The sequence below is a fragment of the Syngnathus floridae genome, chromosome 12, assembly GCF_059516105.1.
Source record: "Syngnathus floridae isolate MCC-2025c chromosome 12, RoL_Sflo_1.0, whole genome shotgun sequence".
In the NCBI taxonomy this organism is placed as follows: domain Eukaryota; kingdom Metazoa; phylum Chordata; class Actinopteri; order Syngnathiformes; family Syngnathidae; genus Syngnathus; species Syngnathus floridae.
The window spans coordinates 11,042,031-11,067,500 of NC_142424.1; the positions used below are offsets into that span (position 1 = coordinate 11,042,031).

Genomic DNA, 25,470 nt, shown 5'->3' on the forward strand with positions numbered 1-25,470 from the left:
GTTGGTTTGTCAGGTAGGACTGGTCTGCCAGGCCAAGCTGTGCTGCTGTGAAGGCCTTGGAGACTTTGAAGCTGGTCTTTGGGTCAGCAGCCAGGGAGATGCGGAAGGACACAGCAGACCCACTAAGTGTCTGGACATCCTGCCGGATGGTCCGCAGTGGAAGGTCCTCCCTCACTCCTCGCATGCCAAGCTCTTGGGCAGCTGCTGAGAGCAGCATTGTTCTTTCTGAGCCGTCGTCCAGGATGGCATAGGTTGTCAGGGTACAGTTGTCATGGCGAAGAGGCAAAGTCAAAGTCAAAGTCAGCTTTATTGTCAATTTCTCCACATGCCAAAGACACACAAAGAAACCGAAATTTCGTTCCCCCCTATCCCACGGTGACAAGACATGGCTCACAACAGACAAACAGTAAACAAGCGTGCTGAATAAATAACGAATAAATAACACAACAATAAATAAATAAATAATTAATTAAGAGGAGCGTAAAAACGCGTACAGCAGACAGTCCCGAAAATAGCGCAACAGTGCCGCACGCTACGCAGAAGGGGGTAGCGAGTTCAGGGCCCTAACAGCCTGGAGAAAGAAGCTGTTGGCGAGTCTGGTGGTGCGGGAGCGCAGGCTCCTGTACCTCTTCCCAGAGGGCAGAAGGTCAAACAAGGAGTGAGCCGGGTGACTCACATCTCTGGCAATCGAGGTTGCCTTGCGGGCGAGGTGGGAGGTGTAGATGTCCTTCAGGGAGGGAAGCGAAGCACCAATAATCTTACCAGCCGTATTCACTATGCGCTGCAGGGCCTTCAAGTTCTGTTCAGTGCAGTTACCACCCCAGACAGCGATGCAACTGGTGAGGACGCTCTCAATGGTGCCACGGTAGAATGTAGACAGGACTGCCTGAGGAGCACATGCACGCCTGAGCTTCCGCAGGAAATACAGGCGGCGCTGAGCTTTCTTTGCCAGTGACGAGGTGTTCGCGGACCAGGAGAGGTCCTCACTGATGTGCACCCCCAGGAACTTGGTGCAGCTCACCCTCTCCACCACAGCGCCGTCGATGATCAGCGGCAGGTGTGTTGTGTGACCCTTCCGGAAGTCCACAATGATTTCCTTGGTCTTACTGACGTTCAGCAGGAGGTTGTTGTCCCTGCACCACGTGGTCAGAAGGTCAACTTCCGACCTGTACCGAGTCTCGTCGCCCTTCGTGATGAGACCCACCAGAGTCGTGTCGTCAGCAAACTTCACTATGTGGTTGTCGCTGTAGGTCGCAGTGCAGTCATGCGTCAGCAGGGTGAAGAGCAAGGGACTGAGCACGCAGCCCTGGGGGGCCCCCGTGCTCAGCGTGATGCTGGCGGAGATTTTGTCGCCAACACGCACCACCTGAGGCCTCTGACAGAGGAAGTCCAGTATCCAGTTGCAGAGGGAGGTACTGAGGCCCAGCTCGTCGAGTTTGGAGATGAGTCGCTGCGGCACAATGGTGTTGAAGGCAGAGCTGAAGTCCACAAACAGCAACCTCACATATGAGTCCTTTCTCTCCAGGTGGGTGAGGGCCGAGTGGAGGGCAGAGCAGATGGCATCCTCAGAGGACCGCTTGGCACGGTACGCAAACTGGAAAGGGTCAATGGTGGGGGGGAGAACGGACTTGATGTGCTCCAAGACCAGCCGCTCAAAGCACTTCATGATGATGGGCGTCAGTGCCACAGGGCGGTAGTCATTGAAGCAGGACGGTGCAGGTTTCTTCGGCACAGGAACGATGGTGGCAGCCTTGAAACACGAGGGGACGATGGCCTGCTGCAGGGAAACGTTAAAGATGTCTGTGAAGACACCCGACAGCTCCCCAGCGCAGTCCTTCAGCGCTCGACCCGGGATGTTGTCAGGGCCCGCCGCCTTACGGGTGTCAATAGCGGCAAGCGCCCTCCTCACACCGTCGGCAGAGAGGCGCAGGGGCTGCTCGTGTGGGGGGGGAGTGGTCTTCAGCGGGCAAGTGCTGTTCTGGGCGTCGAAGCGAGCAAAGAAGCGGTTCAGATCGTTCAGCAGGCGGACGTCACCCTCACAGCTCCTCGGCGCGGGCTTGTAGTCTGTGATGGTCTGAATGCCCCGCCAAAGGCTACGTGCGTCCTTGCTGTCCTTGAAATGGGTGGAGACCTTGCACGAGAACGCCTTCTTCGCTTCTTTGATGCCTCGGGACAGGTCGGCCCTCGCTGTCCTCAAGCCAGCCTCATCCCCTGCTCTGAAAGCCTTGTCCCTGGCCCTCAACAGTCTGAGGACAGCCCCCGTCAGCCACGGCTTCCAGTTCGCGCGAGTGACGACGGATTTCGAGCAAGTCACATCATCGATGCACTTCGTGATGTAAGAGGTAACAGAGTCAGTATATTCCTCTATGTCCGTCCAATCGTTGTAGGTGGCTGCCTGCTTAAACAAGTCCCAGTCAGTGGTGTCGAAGCAGTCACGAAGTGCATCGGAGGCACCCTCAGGCCACACTCGAACCTGCCTCCGAACCGGCCTGGATGCCTTTACCAATTGTCTGTATGCGGGCAAAAGCAAAACGGTGAGATGGTCAGAAAGCCCCAGATGGGGGAGGGGGGTGGCTTTGAAGGCTCCCTTTTGCACCGAGTAGACCAGGTCCAGGAAGCTGTCCCCACGTGTCGGAAAAGGAACATGCTGGTGAAGCCTCGGGAAAACAGACTTCAGGTTGGCATGATTGAAGTCTCCAGCGAAGATGGTGAAACCGTCAGGGTGCGCCGTTTGCTGTTCACTGACGGCCTGGTACAGTTCGCCAAGCGCCGCGGTCCTGTCTCCTTCGATGTTGGAAGGCGGGATGTATACCGCGACTAGCAGAATCGCGGTAAATTCCCTCGGCAGATAAAAAGGACGGCACTTAATGATCACAAACTCCACAAGCGGCGAGCAGTGCTTACATACCATCACAGAGTCCCGGCACCATTCTTCTCGGATGTAGACGCATATCCCACCTCCTCGCGACTTTCCCCCTCGTACAATGGCACGGTCCGCCCGATAGCACGCTAGCCGCTCCAGATGCACCGCAGAGTCCGGAATGTTGTCACTCAACCAGGTCTCAGTGAACACGAGCACACAGCAGTTCCGCACCGTCCGGTTCGTAGACCTCAGCAGGCGAACGTAATCCATTTTGTTGTCCAGCGATCGAACATTCGCCAGAAGAATGGAGGGCACCGCCGGTCGCGCTGGGTTGGCCGCCAGCCTGGCCCGGACGCCTCCGCGCTTGCCCCTCTTCTGCTTCCTCGCACACCGTTTCCGACGACTCCCAACCGGGGGAGGAATAGCCGGTGAGGTCGGCGACGGATCAGGACGTAGCAGTCCGAGCGCCTTTAATGTCGACGCATCAAAGTCCAGAACGCCGCAAAACCCACTTCTGCCGATGTCAAGCAGAACCTGCCTGCTGTACTTGTAGCACGGACGAGACGAACACACAAGACTGTCGGACGAACACTCATTAGACGAACAAATCACCGTACTGATGGGACAGAGAGTGGCCGCTGCGTGTGCACGCGCCGCCATCTTGAAAGAATGACCTGGACGACTTTTAGCAGGACTCTGTTGCCTTCTGGTGGGCGGTCGACGTACAGTACCTCAGTTGTGGGGCTCGCCTGTTGACTGTTGTTGCGGTTTGAAGGTCTAGGCCGCCTGTCGTGAAGGACCTGTAGATGTTAACCTTAGCACAGACCGCAAAGCTTCTTCAGGTCGCACTGAGCTGCTTGGTGGGGTCTTGCACAGCACCAGCACCTTTTATTGGCCTTTATCCAGTCGACGAGTGCTTCCCTGCTCAACTTGGTGACTTCCGTACATTGACTGAGGAAGTGCTCTTCATTCTCGCAGAAAAGGCAGTAGGGTCTGGCTCTCCCCCCTTTAGTCTTCAGGTCTCTCTGGGTGCTCTGTGTCCTCTAGGCTCTTGGAGCAATGGAGAACAGTGACAGTCCGCTGTCCTTGGTGGCTCTCAGACTTAGGTGCATGCCTCTCTCTCTGCCCTCTAGATGCGGTCGGCCCATCGAAGTCTTGACATCATGATTCATACTTCAGCCACTGAGCCAGGTCAAGCAGGTTAGGCGTAGTGCCTGCCTGTTGGAAGGTGCACCGACAGAAGTCTGCTCGCTGCTCTGGCAGTAGTTTGCTGAGGAGTTGCACCACGTGGGACCCACAGCGAAGTTCAGCTTCACTATCAGCGCCCAGTGTCTTTAGGAGCCCAACCAGCGATTGGACATGAAGGGCGAACCACTCGAAGGCTGTGGTATCACCACGGCGAACGTCAGGGGGGTCAAGGACGCTGGCGATCTTCTTGAGAGTTAGTTGGTGTGGCTGACCAAATTTCTCGTTGACCGTGGACATGGTGTCCATGTAGGGCCTAGGTGAGTTGAGGTAGGAATCGGCGATCAACTTAGCCTCCTCGACTTTAAGGTGATCAACCAGAATCTGGTACTTGAAGAGTTCGATGGTGTTCTGCCTACTCTTGTATTCCAAAAATTGTCACCAAAAAAATAAAAGAGTAGCTTGTAAGGAGGAGGCATTAAATCCACTAAACCAAAAAGCACTCGCGGAGATAGTTCTTCAATCCAAAAAAGGTATTTATTCACATTAAACATAAATCTCCGGGTTGACTTTCATACAAGAAAAATAAAACATAATCTAGTAATGATTTTAGTGATCTTAGTGGTTGAAAAAACTATCACTACTCCTCCGTCAAAACCAAGAAAAGCCAAAAGGAAAACACACCTGTCCTAACTCCCTCATTATAGGTAGGAGGTGGCAGCAAAGGAGGAAGAGACCTGACTGGCACTGGCCCTATCTGGCTTCACATACAGAACAGAAATAATTCATAGGCCAGACCACAAATAATGATATTAATACAATCAATATATGGAATTACCTAGGCTCCAACAGGTGGCTTCTTCTGGCAGAAGGTTCTCCAGGGCCATCTTCAAACGTGCAAACTCACATGGATCTCGGCGGCTAAAGTGAGGTATGGTTGGGCGCAGCCCCCTGTAGCTCTGCTCGGTTGTGACGGCTGAATCACAGGGAAAGGTGGCTGGGCCCTGCCAGGCTTGTCCTGGCGTCCTTGGAGCCCGCTGTGCAACAGCTAGTGGTTGAGCGAACTGTTGAGGGTTACTGGTTGCTGCATAGAAAGCAAGTCTAGGAGGTAGAGGCTGTGCGTAGGCAGGCTGATGAAAGTTAGAAGCCTGTTGAACTGCGCAAGCAGCAGCGTAGGGTGTATCCCTGCTAGGCGGGAGCTGGTACTCTGGTCTCTGAGGTAGAGTCTGCACTGGGGACTGGAAGCACTGTAAAGGCGGAAGACAGGCTTGGTTGGAAGGACTTCGCTGGTGACATGTCGCCATTGCTGGATGCTTGACTCTTCATCCGCTCTAACTCGGAGATTAGCTCATCTATTCTGTCTGCCACTGCTGGTGCCGGAGGCAGCAGGTTGTCTTGGTCGACGGTGTCGGGCCAATCCTCTTCCTCACCCTCCTCAAGGCGGGCTGAATATGGTTCTTGTTGGCTCACGATTTGTGGCATAGCCTGTTGAAGGCTAAGTGCTGTGTCGATTAGCCTTCGCATCTCAGCTTGAACTTCCCTGAATGCGGCGACATCGGCGTGAATGAAAAGTCAAAGTCTGCTTTATTGTCAATTTCTTCACATGTCAAGACATACAAAGAGATCGAAATTGCGTTTCCTACTATCCCACGGTGACAAGACATATTACACATTCAAGTAAACAATACAAAAAGTAAAAATAAGAAGGCGCATAAAATGAATAAATAAGAGCAATGAATAAATAAGAGCAACTTGGTGGAAATGGTGCAATTGTGCATTCAGCAGTCAGTATAATAGCGCTGCGACTTTTGTAACATGCTACTCTCCTTTCTTATATCTCATATTTCTGCTCTCAAGACGTGGGCGTGAGGTGCTAGATGAGGTGAGGGTGGTTCTCTGACTTCCTCCCTGGGCCCTCTCTCTGAATACTGCCGGTGGGCTAGCTGGGTTTCCAGACTGTAGCTCTGCCGCTCTGGGTGATACAGGTCCGCCTCCTGGAGGTCAGCATCCCGCCTGTGATGGTCAGTATAGGGAGAGTGGGTGAAGTGAGGGGGGGGGGGTCATCTCGGCCGCTGCCTCCTGGTGAGAAGGCCACTTCTCTTCGTACCCATGCTTATCTGGTTGCCTGTGCCCTACGTAGCTAACTCGGTAGTTGTTGAGATGAGCTAGGGGGGGCGTTTCTGACGCCTGGGTCTCGTCACACGGTCTTCCCACTCCATATCGTCTGAGGGTAAAGAGAGCATCCGGCTCGAAGGACCACAATGTTGGAGAGCCTGAGGACTGTATAGGGGGTTGGCTCGGATGTTAATGCTCATTTCGCCCCAGGGTGTCGGTCAGAACACAGGTTTTGATTGCTTTACTGGATCATAGGGGCATACAGGCAAATTGGCCTTTAAAGGTACACGTTTTGTCGTAAGGATGTGAGAGCAAGTGTGTGTAGGGTTCATGGGTGAGTCTTTGGGTGTGTGAATGTGATTCTTGTGTGTGTGATTATGGTATGAAGCGTGTGAAATGTGTGGGGGATGTGTGTTGTGTGTGTGTGTGGGGGGGTGTTATGTGTGTGGTTCTGCAACAGACAAATACAGCAAGTTAATGCTAAACTTCTGACGTCACACAATACTAATAGACGGCACACATATAACTAACTGCGCGTAACAGTTCCGCCATACTAAATAAACATAAATGAAATACTCTAGACAACACACCAAATCGAGACAAGAAAACACACTTGCTGGCGACCGTTAGCCGCCGTGGAGCTACGTAACGGCTACCTCGTATGATGTGAGGACAACTTAAAGGAGCGCGCGAAGCTACCAACCAAACGGCGCACACACGAAAACAATCTGCGATCAGACAAACAGCACAACAGTAAACAGGAGTAACACTTAAATGTATAAACTCACTTTTTGGCAAATACGCACACGGTCACTGCAACACGATCAGTCGATACCAGCCACTCCCGCCGTCTGTGACTTACCACTGCACCACAATCGCGATAAGCTTATGTAACTCACGCGAGACTTAAGGCGTGGTTACGTAACTTTCTAACTCAACATTCAACACAAAATATACAGTGATTTTCAACATCAACATAGGAACTTTTCTAATAAGAACAAATACTTTAGGTACCAATTCGGTACCAACACGCATAAAATACGTCGATACCTGCGTTATATGGTACCGAATATTGAACTTTTCACTCGAGCTCTGTCGATTCTAACAGGTGTTGTGCTCGATTTGGTTCCCCCGTGAGATTTTGTTCCCCCTGCCGCGGGAGCGCGCACGCCTTGTTTGGAAAGCGAAAAACCGATGCCGTACGGCGTCAGTACTATGTTGTTTTCAATAAAAACATGAAGAATTCACGTTTGCGTCGGTCAATTTTAATTTTTATAAAGGATTATTCTCATTTGATGTCTTTAAATTCATCCGCGTACTGCCATTGAAGCGGGGTGCATTCAAAGACCAGTCGTACAGACGGAACACTCACTCACTTCACCAAAAAGCAACGATATAATTACGTGAGCTCTTTGCATAAACCTCGATGCAAAGAAACTCCTCCTTTTGGGAACCGTTACATGCTACAAGGAGTATATATTACAAAGGAGACTTTATTCTTAATTGTGATCATCATTCATCCATCCATTTTATTACTCAGGTATTTTCAAAGCAAATTAATATTGTTGCATTTATTAATTTGCTTTAAAATGACAGCGCAATATAATTAAAAGCCGACACTATAGCAATGTCAAACGTGTTTATTTAAGAAAAAGCCACACACGTTTTGTGATCAAATCTTTCATAACGAGAATGATTTGAGTGAATTGATTTGAATGAATAATTGAAGAAATTTCAGTTCTGAAGGCTCCTTTTGTCCCAAGCAAAGTGAAAGGTGGTGGGATAAAAATTGCAACAGGAACGCTATAAAAAATGTCAAGCCGTGAGGATATGTTCCCCCCCCCCCCCCCCCCCCCCCCTTATTTTGAGAACGGTGAGTCCTGGACATCGACTGGCTTTTTTTCTGTCTTCCTGGGGGTCTGTTCAGGTAGTGCGGCAAATTTGAACAGGTTCCCTCATTCCTAGGCCAAATTACAGGGGGGGGAACATATCCTCACGGCGGCCCCATGAGGATATGTCCCCCCCCCCCTTTATTTTGAGAACGGTGAGTCCTAGACTCCAACTGTTTTTTCCCGTCTTCCTGGGGGTCTGCTCAGGTAGTGTGGCAAATTTGAACAGGTTCCCTCATTCTTAGCCCAAGTTACAGGGGGGGAATATCCTCATGGGTGCCCCGTGAGGATACATTCCACCCCTTATTTTGAGAACGGTGAGTCCTGGACATCGACTGGCTTTTTTTCTGTCTTCCTGGGGTCTGTTCAGGTAGTGTGGCAAATTTGAACAGGTTCCCTCATTCCTAGGTCAAATTACAGGGGGGGGACATATCCTCACGGCGGCCCCGTGAGGATATGTCCCCCCCCCTTATTTTGAGAACGGTGAGTCCTGGACATCGACTGGCTTTTTTTCTGTCTTCCTGGGGGTCTGTTCAGGTAGTGTGGCAAATTTGAACAGGTTCCCTCATTCCTAGGCCAAATTACAGGGGGGGAACATATCCTCACGGCGGCCCCGTGAGGATATGTCCCCCCCCCCCCCCTTATTTTGAGAACAGTGAGTCCTGGACATCGACTGGCTTTTTTTCTGTCTTCCTGGGGGTCTGCTCAGGTAGTGTGGCAAATTTGAACAGGTTCCCTCATTCCTAGCCCAAGTTACAGGGGGGGGGGGGGAACATATCACTTTTTTAAAAATAATAAAATAAAAAAATTAAAAAAAATAATTAAAAAAAAACCAAAATGGTCTTCAAGCAAGCTTCAAATATTTAGCATTTAATTTCTGTACATGCTGTACACAAAAAAGAGCCTTCGGTTGGAGGCTCCCCGACACATACAAGATGGAACCACCTGCAACACTCGTCACACTGAATCTGGTAAACAAAGAAAAAAGCAAGATCATACAATGCAGCACATTTACAATAATTTACAACGCATGTGTAATTCAATATATTTCTTAATCATCACATGCATTAGTTAACAAGACCTGACATAATTACCCATCTGTTGTCTGTGTCATGTGTAGCTTCCCCACAAACAAAGCACAAGTCAGATAAATCATCTGTGAAAACAAAGACAGGAGAATTGCTATCGTACTTCCCTGTGTAAAACTTAACTGAGTTGTATATAGCATTGATAGCACAGAACCATTCTTTGGGTGGCAATAACATCTCTTGGGTGCGCATTACTTACCAGTCTCTAATAGAAGTGTGGTGGCAATTTGCAGCCTGTACCTATTTATATCGTGTGCCTTTGCTGAGAAATCTATTTCTTCATTTGAAAGAAGATGTTCTGCAAACTGAAAAAGACAATGTCAGATGTTGACAGTGTATAAAGAATGCCTTAAATGTTTGCCATCTTGTGTGTTATATATATTGCGTTCAACATTTTATAAGTCAATTATTTGTGTTATAGAGTAATTACCGTATTTGCCGGTGTACAGGTCGACTCGGTGTATAAGTCGACCCCCTAAAATTCGACGGAAATTTACGATTTTATGATATATCCTTTGTATAAGTCGAGCTCAATTGTTGCATTATATTAAACTTCAAAATTCAATATGCGAAATTTATTGACGAAATGTGTTCAAATTCCGGGAGGCCGTGCGCATGCGGCTGTTTATAAGCACCGCGGAGGAGATCGCGGCCGGCGAGCTCGCGCACGCCACCCGGCACCAACGGGAGGCCGGAAATAGCTCCAAGCCGAGCGGATCGGCACTTTATAAGCACCGCGGAGGAGATCGCGGCGCCTCATTGGACTTCCAGCGGCCGGCGAGCTCGCGCACCCGCCCGGCACATCCGGGAGGCCGTGCGCACGAGCCAAGTGGCCGAAAATAGCCCCCGCCGAGCGGATCGGCTGTTTATAAGCACCGCGGAGGTGGTCGCGGCGTCTCATTCGACTTCCAGCGGCCGGCGAGCTCGCGCACCCGCCCGGCACATCCGGGAGGCCGTGCGCACGAGCCAAGTGGCCGAAAATAGCCCCCGCCGAGCGGATCGGCTGTTTATAAGCACCGCGGAGGTGGTGGCGGCGCCTCATTCGACTTCCAGCGGCCGGCGAGCTCGCGCACCCGCCCGGCACATCCGGGAGGCCGTGCGCACGAGCCAAGTGGCCAAAAATAGCCCCCGCCGAGCGGATCGGCTGTTTATAAGCACCGCGGAGGTGGTGGCGGCGCCTCATTCGACTTCCAGCGGCCGGCGAGCTCGCGCACCCGCCCGGCACATCCGGGAGGCCGTGCGCACGAGCCAAGTGGCCGAAAATAGCCCCCGCCGAGCGGATCGGCTGTTTATAAGCACCGCGGAGGTGGTCGCGGCGTCTCATTCGACTTCCAGCGGCCGGCGAGCTCGCGCACCCGCCCGGCACATCCGGGAGGCCGTGCGCACGAGCCAAGTGGCCGAAAATAGCCCCCGCCGAGCGGATCGGCTGTTTATAAGCACCGCGGAGGTGGTGGCGGCGCCTCATTCGACTTCCAGCGGGCCGCGCACTCGCGCACGCCGCCCGGTTCAAATTTTCTAAGTGCAACGCACAATGAGATGCATGAGAAACGGCCTTGGTTACCATCACATTTGAAGCGATGAATACGAAGTTAAATTTTATGACTCGGTGTATAAGTCGAGGTCGATTTTTTTCGGTCGATTTTGGATCGAAAAAGGTCGACCAATACACCGGCAAATACGGTACTCTAAAACTTATGTTTCTGACGTTAGTGTAGAAATTAGCAGGTTCTGCAATGTGAATTTTTGGTGCGTCTCTGGATCTAATTTGCTTGATTTATGTACGTTGTGTGTCTTACCCTCAACGTCGTAAAAAGAAGCTTTTCTTCTCAATACGTACTTCTCCTTCGTAATACCATTTGGGTATTCACGTTTTGTTTTGTAGGCAATAATTTGTTGGTAAATAGTTGGGTCCATCGTGCGGCAGCGTATTGTTGTCAGAAAACAAATGGCGAAATGACATGAAGTGCGCACTTACAAAGTGGGGTAAAATGGGTGCTTCGGTAACAAGTTTGAATTCAAGACAATATTGTTTGACCAACAAAGAAAAGAAAACATTATTATCTATTTGTTTATTTATTTATTTAACATCCAATATTGTAAAGTTATCAGTGCACAAATCATTTATTTACATTTACACCGTTTTAAATGGGGGGGGGGAACATATTCTCACAGGGCACCCGTGAGGATATGTTTCCCCCCCTGTAACTTGGGCTACGGACTCAAGGTCTGTCTGTATTCGTACTGTTTATTGAATTATATCTTGCAAAATTATCAATGAAGTTAAGAAGTTAAATGTCTTAATGTTGTTGTCGGGCGAATTAGTGGCCCATCAATGTTATTAAGACATTATAACAATTTTATTAAAAAGCTCAATTGGCATTAATTTTGTTCTTTACACATTTTATTGAAATTATTGACAGACGTGCACTGATAACTTTACAATATTGGATGTTAAATAAATAAATAAACAAATAGATAATAATGTTTTTTAATAAAGTTTAAAGTCATTATTTTTTATGTATGTTATATGATAAAGAAACAAAGTTGTTTGACCAAAATAAGGCCAAAGACATTAATAAAGTGCAGTAATAACAGTATCACTGCACAAATCATCAGAAAAAAACAGTTGGAGTCTCGGACTCACCGTTCTCAAAATAAGAGTGTGGGGGGGGGAAATATCCTCACGGGGCTGCCGTGAGGATGTTCCCCCTCTGTAATTTGGCCTAGGAATGAGGGAACCTGTTCAAATTTGCCACACTACCTGAACAGACCCCAGGAAGACAGAAAAAAAGCCAGTCGATGTCCAGGACTCACCGTTCTCAAAATAAGGGGTGGAATGTATCCTCACGGGGCACCCATGAGGATATTCCCCCCCTGTAACTTGGGCTAAGAATGAGGGAACCTGTTCAAATTTGCCACACTACCTGAGCAGACCCCCAGGAAGACAGGAAAAAACAGTTGGAGTCTAGGACTCACCGTTCTCAAAATAAAGGGGGGGGGGGGGGGGACATATCCTCATGGGGCCGCCGTGAGGATATGTTCCCCCCCCTGTAATTTGGCCTAGGAATGAGGGAACCTGTTCAAATTTGCCACACTACCTGAACAGACCCCCAGGAAGACAGAAAAAAAGCCAGTCGATGTCCAGGACTCACCGTTCTCAAAATAAGGGGGGGGGGGGGGAACATATCCTCACGGCTTGACATTTTTTATAGCGTTCCTGTTGCAATTTTTATCCCACCACCTTTCACTTTGCTTGGGACAAAAGGAGCCTTCAGAACTGAAATTTCTTCAATTATTCATTCAAATCAATTCACTCAAATCATTCTCGTTATGAAAGATTTGATCACAAAACGTGTGTGGCTTTTTCTTAAATAAACACGTTTGACATTGCTATAGTGTCGGCTTTTAATTATATTGCGCTGTCATTTTAAAGCAAATTAATAAATGCAACAATATTAATTTGCTTTGAAAATATCTGAGTAATAAAATGGATGGATGAATGATGATCACAATTAAGAATAAAGTCTCCTTTGTAATATATACTCCTTGTAGCATGTAACGGTTCCCAAAAGGAGGAGTTTCTTTGCATCGAGGTTTATGCAAAGAGCTCACGTAATTATATCGTTGCTTTTTGGTGGAGTGAATTTTCCGTCTGTACGACTGGTCTTTGAATGCACCCCGCTTCAATGGCAGTACGCGGATGAATTTAAAGACATCAAATGAGAATAATCCTTTATAAAAATTAAAATTGACCAACGCAAACGTGAATTCTTCATGTTTTTATTGAAAACAACATAGTACTGACGCCGTACGACGCCGTACGGCATCGGTTTTTCGCTTTCCAAACAAGGCGTGCGCGCTCCCGCGGCAGGGGGAACAAAATCTCACGGGGGAACCAAATCGAGCACAACACCGGAACTGAAGGGGGCAGTATACGCATACGAGCAGAACGAAGCAGCAGTCAGCGGCACTGAAGAAGAAGAAAACTTTCGGTCCTTCATAACAATGGCTTCAGCAAGTGGAAGTCCAACACACCGGCTTGTTGAGAAGCCAGATCGCTGAAAGAGTCGTGTGTGGAAATATTTTGCATCCGAGGCGGATCCAACCGCGGCAATTGTAGATTCGTCCGTTTACTATCACTGTTGTGCCACGTTCCGTTATAAATACGTTAACCCGAATATGCCTACGTGCGGTCATTTCGGCATGAGTCAGCTGGGGCGATACGGTTACCAAACGTATTTAATGTCAAACACGTACAACAAAGTGCGCAGACAAAGGCTCAAATGTGCAAAATTACATTTAGGCACGTTGAAGCTGTGTGCGCAAGCCTTCTTGGCTGTAGCAGATGGATTAGTGATTTTTAAAGTAAGTGATTTTTTTTTTTATCGTTGTACCGAATTAGTATCGAAATCGTGGTAATTCACAGGTATTGGTATCGACTACTGAAATTCTGGTATCGTGACATCCCAACTTCTAGCACGCAACCAACATAAGGAAAAGCGTTTCAGATTATGAACAAAGACATTTTAATGAATGATGTCCAATCAAACAGTGCCAGTCTCTTTTCTTTATGTTCTGTGCAGCCCATTGAGTCGAAGCACAGTTTTCTGATGTATGTTTTGTTTTTGGTTGATGAAATAAACGGGCAAAATCCACCTCCCCCCCCCCCGTCCATTCTCTGCCACATGCCGTCAACTGAAGATGACATCACAGTTGCCAGGTCTCAGGTCACAACCAATCATGGCTCAGTTTCAGAAGATTGATGAGCTGTTAAGGGGTGTTTTTAGTGAGGAATTAGCGCTGTAATAGCTAAAGGCTTAAAAAAGAAGTTGGTTTAGTTATAAAGGCAGGTCATGCTTGAAAACCTGACAATGAGGCTGAGTCCAAATTCCTTTAGATTTAGGAGCTGTAATCACTTTTTTCCACCGGGCCTTTTTTGTCCTCCCTGAATAATAAAAACCTTAATTCTAAAACTGTTTTGTTTACTTGTCTTGGACTACTATATAAATTTGTTTTGATGATTGGAAACATTTAGGTGTGACAAACATGCTAAGGAATGAATTAGGAAGGAGACAAACACATGCACACTATACAAAGGACACTATGTTCAGATGTATTTTTATGTACACACTTACAATAATGACAATTTAGTTAATTTTTCTTTTAGTTATTTCCTTTTATATGCAAATAGTTCTAGAGATGGCAGTAAAAAAAGAAAGAATTCCAGACACTGATACACAGCATTGTTTTTCCCCCCCATGCAAAATGCTTTGTGCTGGTTGGGGGGTGCTTGGCTGAAAATAACATTTCACAGGTGGTACATGACTGAACAAGAGAGAGCCACTGAGTTAGTAAATCAGTGTATGAAGTAAAATTAGATATGAGACTACACACAAGCAAAGCAAGTAAATTGTATTATCTAGTGAATTCGGCTCAGGAAAAACTTGCGTTTTACCTCGAATGGTTGACTATGATGGCCTGGGCATTATTCTGGATATGGTAGTAGGGAGGTGGGGTATGGATTCCTTTTCACCGACCACACCCAAGCTTGATTGTGTTCAGACGTGTTCAATCAAGAATTTTTTTAAATTGAACTCTGACAAATTGATGTATATGCACGTATCTTTCCCTCTCCCCACTCGCGTAAATAGCCCTACCGATATAAATTCCACCCAGAAACAACTCACTTTTGCATAGTGTGTCGCCTGAGTCAACTCTCGAATAGGCTGCACTACGCATGATGACGCTGTGGGCTGACATGTGATAGTGAAACGTACACGCGCGGGCGCGCATGCTATTCATCGTCCACCACAGCAGCTAGGTAAGGCTTGTTCAGTCAACGATTTTAACTGAATTAAATGTGTGTAATTCACAGTGATCGTACGGACGTATTTGTCATGCTGTCAACTGTAATTTGCAAGAGTTGTAAACATATCGAGTGATAACGTAAGGGTCCAGCGATAACGATTTCACAAACTAAGCACGCAGAGTTGACTTTCCTTCGGGATTATGACTAAAAACAGATTGTGTCGTATACAATTTTTGGGAGCGTGACTATCGGTCTTGTTTTTAAGAAATGTCACATGAACTCTAATTGCACTCCCGAGACCCGTGATAATGATAGCACAGTACAGTTGATGTTGAAAGCAAGATCTGTCTATTGTTGCAGATGTACTTGGCTTTTAGGTATAAGACTGACAATGTTGTCCCATTTTAAGCCATAACATTTGTAATTGATTCCCCCAGCGGCGATTCTGATGTCAGAGAATTATAGGTGAAGCGCTCTGAGCCAGGGAAGATAAACTTTACTGTTGTGAACAAATTGCGACTGTCTGCTTTTCCATAGTTGTTTTGAATTTTCGGCCATGTTTGATGTCTCTTTGCAAAACTGTGTTCATACATTAAGGCTTGCTTGTTTAATTGCCCAAAATAAATAAAATACAAATCTGCCAATATGCTGTGCATGTTGGGAATCAATTGGACCATTTTCTGATTACCCAAGGTTCTGGTGGACAGAATTTATCTCTTGCATGCTCTGTTTGTGCTCATAATAAGATGCTGCATTGTCCTTCTTCTGGTCAGCATTGTCCACTTCCCATCCCGTTCCACCCTCAGTCTTGAAATTCAATTAGTCCTAATGTGGTGGATCGTTTCACCAAGGTGACTTATTTCATCACACTGCTGTTGCTTTCCTTCTGGAGACAGCCAACCTCTTGATCAAGGACATCTTCGGAATTTGTGGCATACCCTTCGACACTGGTTGTCAGGGACCACAGTTAATTTCTCACGTCTGGAGGACATTCTGTAAGTCACTGAGAGCCTCTTACAGCCTTTCTTCCCCAATCCAATGGCTAAAATAGAACTTGTGAATCAGGACATGGAAGCTGCTCTTCATCTTGTCTGCCACCAGTACCCTTCTTGTCATCTGGCCTTCCATGGGTGTAATAGACCCAAATGTGCTTTTCTGTTAGGCCAGACAGTGTCTATTCTCTCGATTACCTTTCAGCAAAGTAGCACTGCGATTTCCTTGCTTCACGTCCAGCCGAAGAAGGGACAGATGAAGACCCAAGAATACTTAACATTGAATAAGATTTAGTTGCAAGTCCTTTGCTTACAATAACTTCACCAAGCCTGTGACCGACTGACATCACCAAACTTTTCCATTATCCTTTGTGATGTTTTTTTTAACAGCCTCTATTATTTCCTAGTCTTCTTTAGAAGGTTTAAAACAAATAAATAAATACATGCGCTAATGGGTCAAACTCTGGAGCTTGACTTAGCCAGTAAAACATTCCACCTCTTTCCCTCTAAACTTTTTCTTCTTTGTGTTTTTGCTTTTGTCATCAAGTGTTACATCATCAATAAAAAATAATGATCTGATCCCAGGGCAAGCCGTGCTTGACCAACTCACCAATTAACGTCAATCTGTTTTGCAGGTGAGATTTCATATTTGTGACGGCGGCTTCATAGCAGACTTTTGTACTGCCCACATTGCTCCACTCTATACTACAACAATGTTTTTTACATTGTTTGACATGTCCACCAGCCCAAGCTGTCGGAAACAAAGATGAAAAAGCTCTCGTACACATGTGTTCAGTGTTTACAGTGGTGCATTTATTTTGACGTTACAAACACAAGTGACATGTCATCTTCAGGTGGTTCCACATATTAAACGTTGAAGAAGAGGGTAGGACAGCGTAGAAGAGCCAGGCAATGAAGGCTGCGAAGGTCACTTTTTCATAGTCTTAATCCATGGCCCGTCTCCATAGAAACGAGGCCAGATTTTACAGCTTGTTGGACACCAGTGGTGTGGTCTTGTCACGCTGAAAATGACGTCACGTCGTTGCCATATTTTGCGTTAAAGGAAGTTCCCTATTAATTTGTACAGAGCTGCTTAAGAGTTATTAAGGACAACTATTACATGAATAACATGTTTATAAAACCATCGGTGTCACTCCAATTCATTAAATAGCAACAACAGGCTAAACGATAGGTATGCTAACGGGACAAACACAAACAAAGAGCTGAGAACGGGCCTGACGTAACATATAGAGTGATTAAGGACAACTATTACATGAATAACATGTTTATAAAACCATCGGTGTCACTCCAATTCATTAAATCCATCGATCGTTCTTTGTCAACAATAGGTGCGCACGGCTGAGGTTGCTTGCACTTCAAAATATTCCACAGGCTCATATAACGATAGATAAACTATATTTCAAATAACTATAATACAAGCCAATAATATTATCAAACCATCCGTGCACTTTAATTCCATTAAATCCATCGATCAAATTCCTCGTCCTTTGTCAACATCGCCGCGCGTGCGCCCTGACGTCAGCCTCGTCTTTATTCCACAGATCTACTATATAACTATATTGTAGCGTTAACAAAGTACAAGGATAGACGTGGGGTTGGTAAACGGCTCTTTATTAAACAAAACAAACTTCCAAGCGTGTGGCGGCGTGGACTTCCAGACAGACCGGGCGTGCGTAATGGCCATGTCCGAGCCCCGCGCACCGTTCGCGGACAGCCACTCGGCCGAGCGCCGGCCTCCGACTCAGTAGAGTAGGACCGGGCGTGCGTAAAAGCCATAATAGTTTTTCAAACCTTCTCTGTCACTCCAAATCCTTAATTCCTTCAAACTCTTTGTCCTCCGTGTCACTTAGAAATGATCACCGCTAATGATGCCGGTAGTCCTTATGTGGGCACGTTTGTATGTAACCAACCGCCGCGCCGCGCTACTGACGTCACTCGAAATAGTAATCCATTGGTACATCACGGTTCTCCAAACTTTCTGCTGCTCGATTACTGTTTTCAGCTGCATATTTTACAACTTGAAGTTTGTAACCTGCAAAATATGAGTTTCTTTTTGGTGCCATTTTTCTTAAGCCCACCCAGTTGATGAGTCACGTTCAACGGTGAAATTTAGAGCGCCCTCATCCAGTTTCGTCTGAAAATATAATTTTTTTTGGTTGTTTTATCAAAGTCAAAGTCTGCTTTATCGTCGATTTTCTTTTTTTTTTTTTTTTTTTTTTTTAATAATATATATATATATATATATATATATATAATAGGAGCAAAAATGGATCAAGTGTACATACAGCAGACAGTGGACTTGGATATGGTGCTTTAAAGTGTTAATTGCTTTATTTGATGTTTTCTCTATTTTTTATGTTTTGAATATGTTCAAGATAAAGATATAAAAGCATGTGAAGTGATCAACTATACTAAAAATAACATGGGAAGTGGTCAACTATACTTGTAAGTGATGTCTTAATGATCAAGTAAAAATTTGTGAAAAAAAACATATATAAGTCGCTCCTGAGTATAAGTTGCCCTCCCACCCAAACTATGAAAAAAACCGCGACTTATAGTCCGGAAATTACGGTAGGTCCCAGCACCAATGATTCGTCACAGGCTGGCCATTTCCTGTGGTCGATCATGAGCTAGTTCCTCCCATGCACACGAGGACAGCACATTCTAATTTTATTTATTTATCTTCTAGAAGCACGTTGCATTTCTTTACCACTTGATTTGCATATTTTAACTTTAGTGTAACACAATTTGACCTCTAGTTATTTGTAATTGGGCATACAAACAGCATTGTCATACTTCTTGTATGGACAGGAGCTCTAACAGTCTAAAAAGATTTTTGATAACCTGACAATGACATGTTTTGCTGTCATATGGGAGAGGTTTCAGATCTTTTAAATTTCGATACATGATTTGCATAGGACCGGAAACTCCTCTTGCCCCTTGCTTAAGCCGCGGCTTGAGCTGCGGCCTTGCACCTGCTCACAGGGGCCTTATTGTCTCCTGGTCTGACAAACACTTGTGACCTCATCAGTTTTCATCTTTCTAGCTTTTGTCTCTTGAATTTGTTCTCATCTCTTTGTGAAGATTTCAACCACACTCTAGCACTTCCTCAATGCAGGTTTAAATTGACCTTTCAACAGATTACTAGCCTGTTTTATTGCTGTGGATCAATGCTCAAACTGCTTTTTAGTCAATTTATCCTACCAGTCACACACTCAATCACACAAACTCAAGCACTTTTTTAGGCCTATCATAGCTCGGACAAACCGAAACTGTATCTCATTGCTCGGACAAACCAAAGCCGTATCTCATAGCTCGGACAAACCAAAGCCGTATCTCATAGCTCGGACAAACCAAAGCCGTATCTCATAGCTCGGACAAACCAAAGCCGTATCTCATAGCTCGGACAAACCAAAGCCGTATCTTATAGCTCGGACAAACCAAAGCCGTATCTCATAGCTCGGACAAACCAAAGCCGTATCTCATAGCTCGGACAAACCAAAACCGTATCTCATAGCTTCAGGCCTTTAACTTGTCCCCTGGTTCGTTGCACTGCCGGGTCCCGTCAATCCACCTCTGTCAGACGAAGGCAGACCTAAGATGCTGGCCCAGCAAAGAATTCTCTTCCCAGGACTTTCTTCTCCAGGTCCTCTTAATGGACGCTGGCTTGTCGACAATGCAGCACGTCCTTCTTCGTCAGACAGATAGCGGGTATGAGGGATCCCGGGTTTCGGCACCAAAATGTTAGAGATTCGCTCACTCCAACTTATTTTGCAAGAACCACACGGGAGACAAGTCAGTCCTTTTAGACACCTGCAGGTGGAGAGTCCATTCGTCGCTGTGCGTGCAGCGATGTTCGAATGGAGATCTGACTCTCAGCTCCTGCAAGAGCATTTTTATTAAGAGAAACAGGGTGGGGGTAAGAGTGGACTGAATAGAGAAAGCCCTTGTCCTCTAGTCATTACATATCAGGGGGTGTTTTACGACCTTGTGTAGGATGGGACAAGCTAGGTTATTTATGACCGTTGCATAATCATATTATAAGGATAATCTGAAAAACCCTGACATTGGCGTACGTTCCTGCGGTGTCCAGGTGGTGCAGGATGTAGTGCAGTCCCATGTTGACCGCATCATCCACCGACCTGTTTGCCCGGTAGGCAGACTGGAGGGGGTCAAGCAGGGGGCCCGTGACATCTTTCAGGTGGTTCAGCACTAACCTTTCGAAAGATTTCATGACCACAGATGTCAGAGCGACAGGTCTATAGTCATTCAAACCTGTGATGACGGGCTTCTTGGCCACTGGAACGATGGTGGAGCTCTTGAAGCATGAGGGCACCTCACACAGCTCCAGGGAACGGTTGAAGATCCGTGCAAAGGTGGGTGCCAGCTGTTCAGCACAGACTTTCAAGCAGGAAGGTGACACGCCGTCTGGGCCTGGTGCCTTCCTGACCTTTGTCCCCGGAACATCTGGCACACTTCCTCCTCGCGGATCTGGAGTGCAGGCGCGCCCTCTGCAAGAGAGAGAGTAGGTGACAACGGTGATGGAGGTGTGGACAGAGCGGTTGTGGGGGAGGTGAGTGTGTTGATTGTGCTGCAGGAGGTCCTGTTGTGTGGGAGGGCCGATCAAACCTGCAGTCGAACCTGTTTAGCTGGTTTGCAAGCCTTGGGCTCTCCACAGGACGTTTCTTGAAGCCCGTGATGCTCAGCAGACCTTTCCACACTGTTGAGGGATCAGGATTGGCAGAGAGGTGTCTCTCCAGGCTCTCCCCGTAACACCTCCTGGCTTTCCTGACCTCTCGGTTCAGTTTGTTTGTGGTCTGCTTGAACAGGTCCTGGTCGCCGCTCCTGTAGGCCTACGGTATATCACTTCACGTTATTTTCACACTAAACCGCATGAGGGCGCTCTAGGCCTGTGGAATAATTGGAACTGCAACTGACGATGAGTCTGACATCAGCGCCGCACTTCCGGAGTCAGCGGAGTTGTTTATAAGTGACTCAGAGAACAAAGATTTCAATGAATTTAATCATTTGGAGTGACACGGATGGTTCGATAAACTTGTTATTTATGTTATAGTCATTTGAACAACTTTAATATGTTACGTCATGTAAATGGATTCAATCATTTGGCGTGACACGGATGGTTCGACAAATTTGTTATTTATGTTATAGTTATTTGAACAACTCTTAATATGTTACGTCAGGCATGTTCTCAGTTCCTCATTTATGTTATGTAATGTTAACATACCGTACTTTTCAGCCTGTTGTTACCAATTCCTGTCTGTTCATGGTGTTGGATTGCCCCCAAAAATGCGACATATACGCCGGTGTAACTTACATATGTTTTTTTCATCTTTGTTATGCATTTTATGGCTGGTGCACCTTATACTCCAGAGTGATTTATAGTCTGGAAAATACGGTACTGTCTTTTCCTTCTTTTATTATGCATTTTATTGCTGGTGCGACTTGTACTCCAGAGTGATTTATAATCCAGAAAATATGGTAGTAGTCACTCTTTGTTGATTTCTGTGACTGTATTATACTATCCCCCAGTGGCCAATGTGAGCATACCAAAAGAAGCAGCACAATTAATTGGTCATGATGCACAAATGTACAATTTTGACATTACATTTAATTATTTTCATGGTCGATGATTTATTTTTATTTGCTAATTTTCTGTATGTCAGATGCAGAGGTCGGTGGCTCCGCGTGGCTTTGGAAAGCATTGTGGTACACTAAAGCGAAGAAGATGGGGCGGTTTGAGACGGCAGTGGGAGCTTTTGGGTTTATTTGAGATTGATCAGCACCACGAATTCTACAGCCTCACTTGCATGATGAAGGAGGGATTGTTTTCATCAATCCTAACCACCATTGACCATCCATCGACAGTGAGTATGGATCAACTGATTATGCGCATCAGGAATTTTAGACATGTCATCCGCATAGACATCAAACACAATGCGGGTGCTCCATAAAAAGTAAGGAAGATTAACATTAACGTCACAAGGCTACCTAAAGGTGAATGTAATGAAGATTTGTTTAGTAGAGCTAAGAGAGTAGAAATATTGAATGGCTGGTATTTCAATTCACATTTGTATTTCCTTCACAGTTTGATATCACCTTTTGCAGTCAGGAGAAGCGAGAATAATGAGTGAGAATATGAATTTAACAGGCATTGTTAGAAAAAACTAGAAAGTGGGCGATGGGGAAAATAGCGTCAGCACGAAAGAAAAAAAACAGCACGAGGTTAGACTTTCTTTTGCCAGAGTTGTTGGTGAGCTGGAGTGGGCAGCGGCAGTTGAACAAAATCCCGGACAATTTTGAAATTACCCCCGGACATTTTTTCAGGTCTCAAAAGTAGGACATGTCCGGGATAAACAGGGCGTCTGGTCACCCTATGTAAACAAGCACTGCATTCAAGCTATGAAGTAAGCTAATGCTAGCGCTAGTGTTGACGAGAAGCTAACGAATGCATTAAACACATTGTGTTACCCATTAATAATACAGCACCTTCGATGCAATTCCACCTTCGATGCAATTCATGTGATACAACTACTCAAAATACACCCACAAGAAGTGAAAACATAGAGCCCACAGCTCCAAAATCAGCAGAAAGCCTGACACAAATGCTATGAAAATGAGTGGAGACACACAATATTATTAAAGTGAAGTACATTTTATTATTTTTGTCATCGCAAACTTACGGCTTTATTGGGTCCGTCGTTTCCATAGATTAAATGAATTTAACCATCAACGAAATGAAGTCTTTTGGCAAATCCCTCTTTATACTGACAAAAGATTTCTGAAACACTCCTTAACAACCAGGACTTTGCCTACAGACGTGGGAACGCTGCTTGAAAAATTAAATTTGACCAGGCACTTCTTTGAGGTTTGTTTCTTTGAGGTCATGTTTGTTACTCGGATTTCCATTTGGCAATACCCATTACCTTGTTTGGTTTGTTCCGCCCCAACAGATGTGATGTAATAGATATGTCATAGAAAACAGAGAAATCTGAACCGAGTGAAAAATAGCCCCCCAAACGATTATAACAGTATCTCTCCAGCCCCTAGAACAGGGGTCACCAACACGGTGCCCGCGGGCACCAGGTAGCCCGTGAGGACCGCATGAGTCGCCCGCAGGACTGTTCTAAAATTAGCTCAAATAGCGGCACTTGTCAGTGAGCTGCATCTATTTATTTTACAGTCAAACCTCGGTTTCTGAACGTCCCGGTTCTTGAACAAGTCGGAATTTGAATAAAAAATTCGAGATTTTTTTGCTTCGGTTGTTGAACAAAATTCAGAGGTCGAACCTCACTAGATGAGCCGGAAGGAACCGAGAAAACCCGACCGCGCGGCCCGGATGCCGACTGAATCTGTGGTTATGGTATTTTCGTTACTTTGAGGATTGTATTAACCCCTAATCATGCCTCCAAAGAAAGCAAATGGGAGCAGTAAAGCCATCCTAAAACACAAAGATGCTCTTAAAGCAATGCGACACTGAGCGCCCGGCGCGCTGCGGTTGCGCGATCGGACCAAATAAAGCTCCCCGCGCACTGAGGTCCACTTAAATTTTGGAACGTACATCAGAACTTTAAGAATAATTTCTAAATTTCAGCGACGGCTCTGTCACAATAATGCGACCAGCGCGGTGCAGTTGCGCGGTCGGCGACGCGCTACGGTTGCGCGTTCGGCGGTGCGCTGCAGTTGCGCGATCGGGCAAAAATGCGCAAATGAAAAAAATGTTAAAAAAAAAAAAGAAAGTGGGGTTTCTTTTAGTCTTGGAACGGACTAAATTTTTTTCTATTGTTTGTAATGGGAAAAATAGATTCGGAATTCGACCGATTTGCTTCTCGAACCGTCTTCTGGAACAGATTGTGGTCGAAAACCGAGATTTGACTGTATTTTTGCTATTCTTGTTAAAATCACACTTACATGAGAACTGGAAATAACAATGATAAAACAAAGTGATAGCTAAATTGAGCAAATTGGCTATTTCAGAAGTGTGTGTCAAACTGGTAGCCCTTTGCCTTAATCAGTACCCAGGAAGTAGCTCTCGGTTTAAGAAAGGTTGGTGACCCCTGCCCTAGAGTGATATATTACACTTTTCCCACACTCCTGGATACTCCAGATACACAATAAAATTATTCTAAAAGCAAAAAAAAATCAATTTTCCATGACGTGTCCTTTAAATTTACAAGAAAAACCCAATAAGAATTTACAAGCTAAGCTAAGTAAGTCAGGTATATCAAGAACAATAATTGATAAAAATTAGCTGAAGCCAAGTGCACAAATTGCGCATTGTGTCAGTTCAATTCTGCCCAACACACTGTTGTGCACTCCTACGTCACAGGTAACCCCAGTGGAACACAACCTGCTGAATCTGCAGATTATTTCATGACTGTCCGGTTTGTTGTGGAGTGCACAGTCCCAAAAATACAATACCCACTACGGGGCCATGCGGTGCACTATAGAGAGCTCCCTGCATCAGAAAGGCACAAAAAGAAAGAGCTTTGTTAAAAACTTGAAAAATGCGTATTTTGAACAGCATCGATGTTTATGGTTGAAAACAAACCGTCTCTTTAGACTCAAAACAATAGAGTAAGACTTTGTTTGTCCCCTCACATTAACTGTGTTTCATCAAGTTTAGAATTCTTCAATGAGCCCTGCAATAAACATTGGTGGGGGGGGTTTTCCCCCTAACAAAACAAAATGATGCTCCAGCAATTGCTTTTAGATGAATTTTTTAAACAAGAGTATTAAAGATTTTGATTGTTATAATTATAAATTATATTAATTATTAATTATATAAAAATTTTTCAATGTGAAATAATAGATTCAAAAGAATTATTGCCGTTAGTATGCAAAACAAATTAAACACGTTAGTTGTGCAAACAACACAAATGTTACCCTTGATGAAAGTAAACATTCTCAATCACTTTCTCTAACCCCTTTCCACTTTAGAATCAACTGTTAGAAGATGATTTCAGAGCAGAGGACACTCAGATTCATAAGGTAAGGTGAATGTAATTTTTTCATTCACATTCATGACCCTGGTTTGTTTTGCCAACTTACATGTATGTGTGTAGGGTTTTAAGTTGGAGACATTTGCTGGCCCAGTGTTTGCCAATCTACGGCGATCCTTAGGTGTGACAGAACAGGAGTATCAGCAGTCCCTCTGCTCCGACAAGTGCTACCTTCAGTTCATCAGCAACTCTAAAAGCAAGGCTGATTTCTTCCTCACGTGAGTCACTAGGCACTGTTGGATGATTCTTTTTTTTCTTTTGAATGAAATGAGAATAATGCAGAGATGTTACTGTATAGCACATATTTGAACATTCATGAAAAACTGACACACTAAAAGAGTATCTTATTGCATTATGATTCCAAACGTTGGCTGCAAAATACTTTTTTCAACTCACATAGTTCCACAGCACTGCTGTTATCTAAATGAAACAATTCACTTCAGCATAATTGTTTTGGAGTGAATTGATGTGTAAACCCACTAATCAAG

At 45.6% G+C, this 25,470-nt stretch overlaps 1 protein-coding gene and 2 long non-coding RNA genes across 6 annotated transcripts in view; 1 reads left to right on the plus strand and 2 right to left on the minus strand.

The window, feature by feature from the left end:
- pip5kl1 (phosphatidylinositol-4-phosphate 5-kinase-like 1) overlaps window positions 1-25,470 on the plus strand; it is a 46,168-nt gene that overhangs the window by 2,852 nt on the left and 17,846 nt on the right. The window contains exons 1-5 of one of the 4 annotated variants that reach the window (XM_088391249.1): window positions 14,562-14,961; window positions 20,056-20,535; window positions 21,647-21,847; window positions 24,921-24,971; window positions 25,046-25,200. In XM_088391249.1, coding sequence (XP_088247375.1) covers window positions 21,647-21,847; window positions 24,921-24,971; window positions 25,046-25,200 — 407 coding nt within the window. In that variant the 5' untranslated portion in view covers window positions 14,562-14,961; window positions 20,056-20,535. Of the gene's footprint in view, window positions 1-14,561; window positions 14,962-16,488; window positions 16,577-20,055; window positions 20,536-21,646; window positions 21,848-24,920; window positions 24,972-25,045; window positions 25,201-25,470 lie in introns of those variants that run through there. The other 3 variants (XM_088391247.1, XM_088391246.1, XM_088391245.1) reach the window with 3 other exon arrangements.
- LOC148390073 (uncharacterized) lies at window positions 5,595-7,277 on the minus strand. Its single transcript, XR_015861566.1, has 3 exons — window positions 6,952-7,277; window positions 6,156-6,614; window positions 5,595-6,061 (listed from the first exon to the last, which is right to left on the minus strand). It is a non-coding gene; the product is annotated as an uncharacterized LOC148390073 (long non-coding RNA).
- On the minus strand, window positions 8,898-9,447 carry LOC148390074 (uncharacterized). Its single transcript, XR_015861693.1, has 3 exons — window positions 9,340-9,447; window positions 9,147-9,208; window positions 8,898-9,020 (listed from the first exon to the last, which is right to left on the minus strand). It is a non-coding gene; the product is annotated as an uncharacterized LOC148390074 (long non-coding RNA).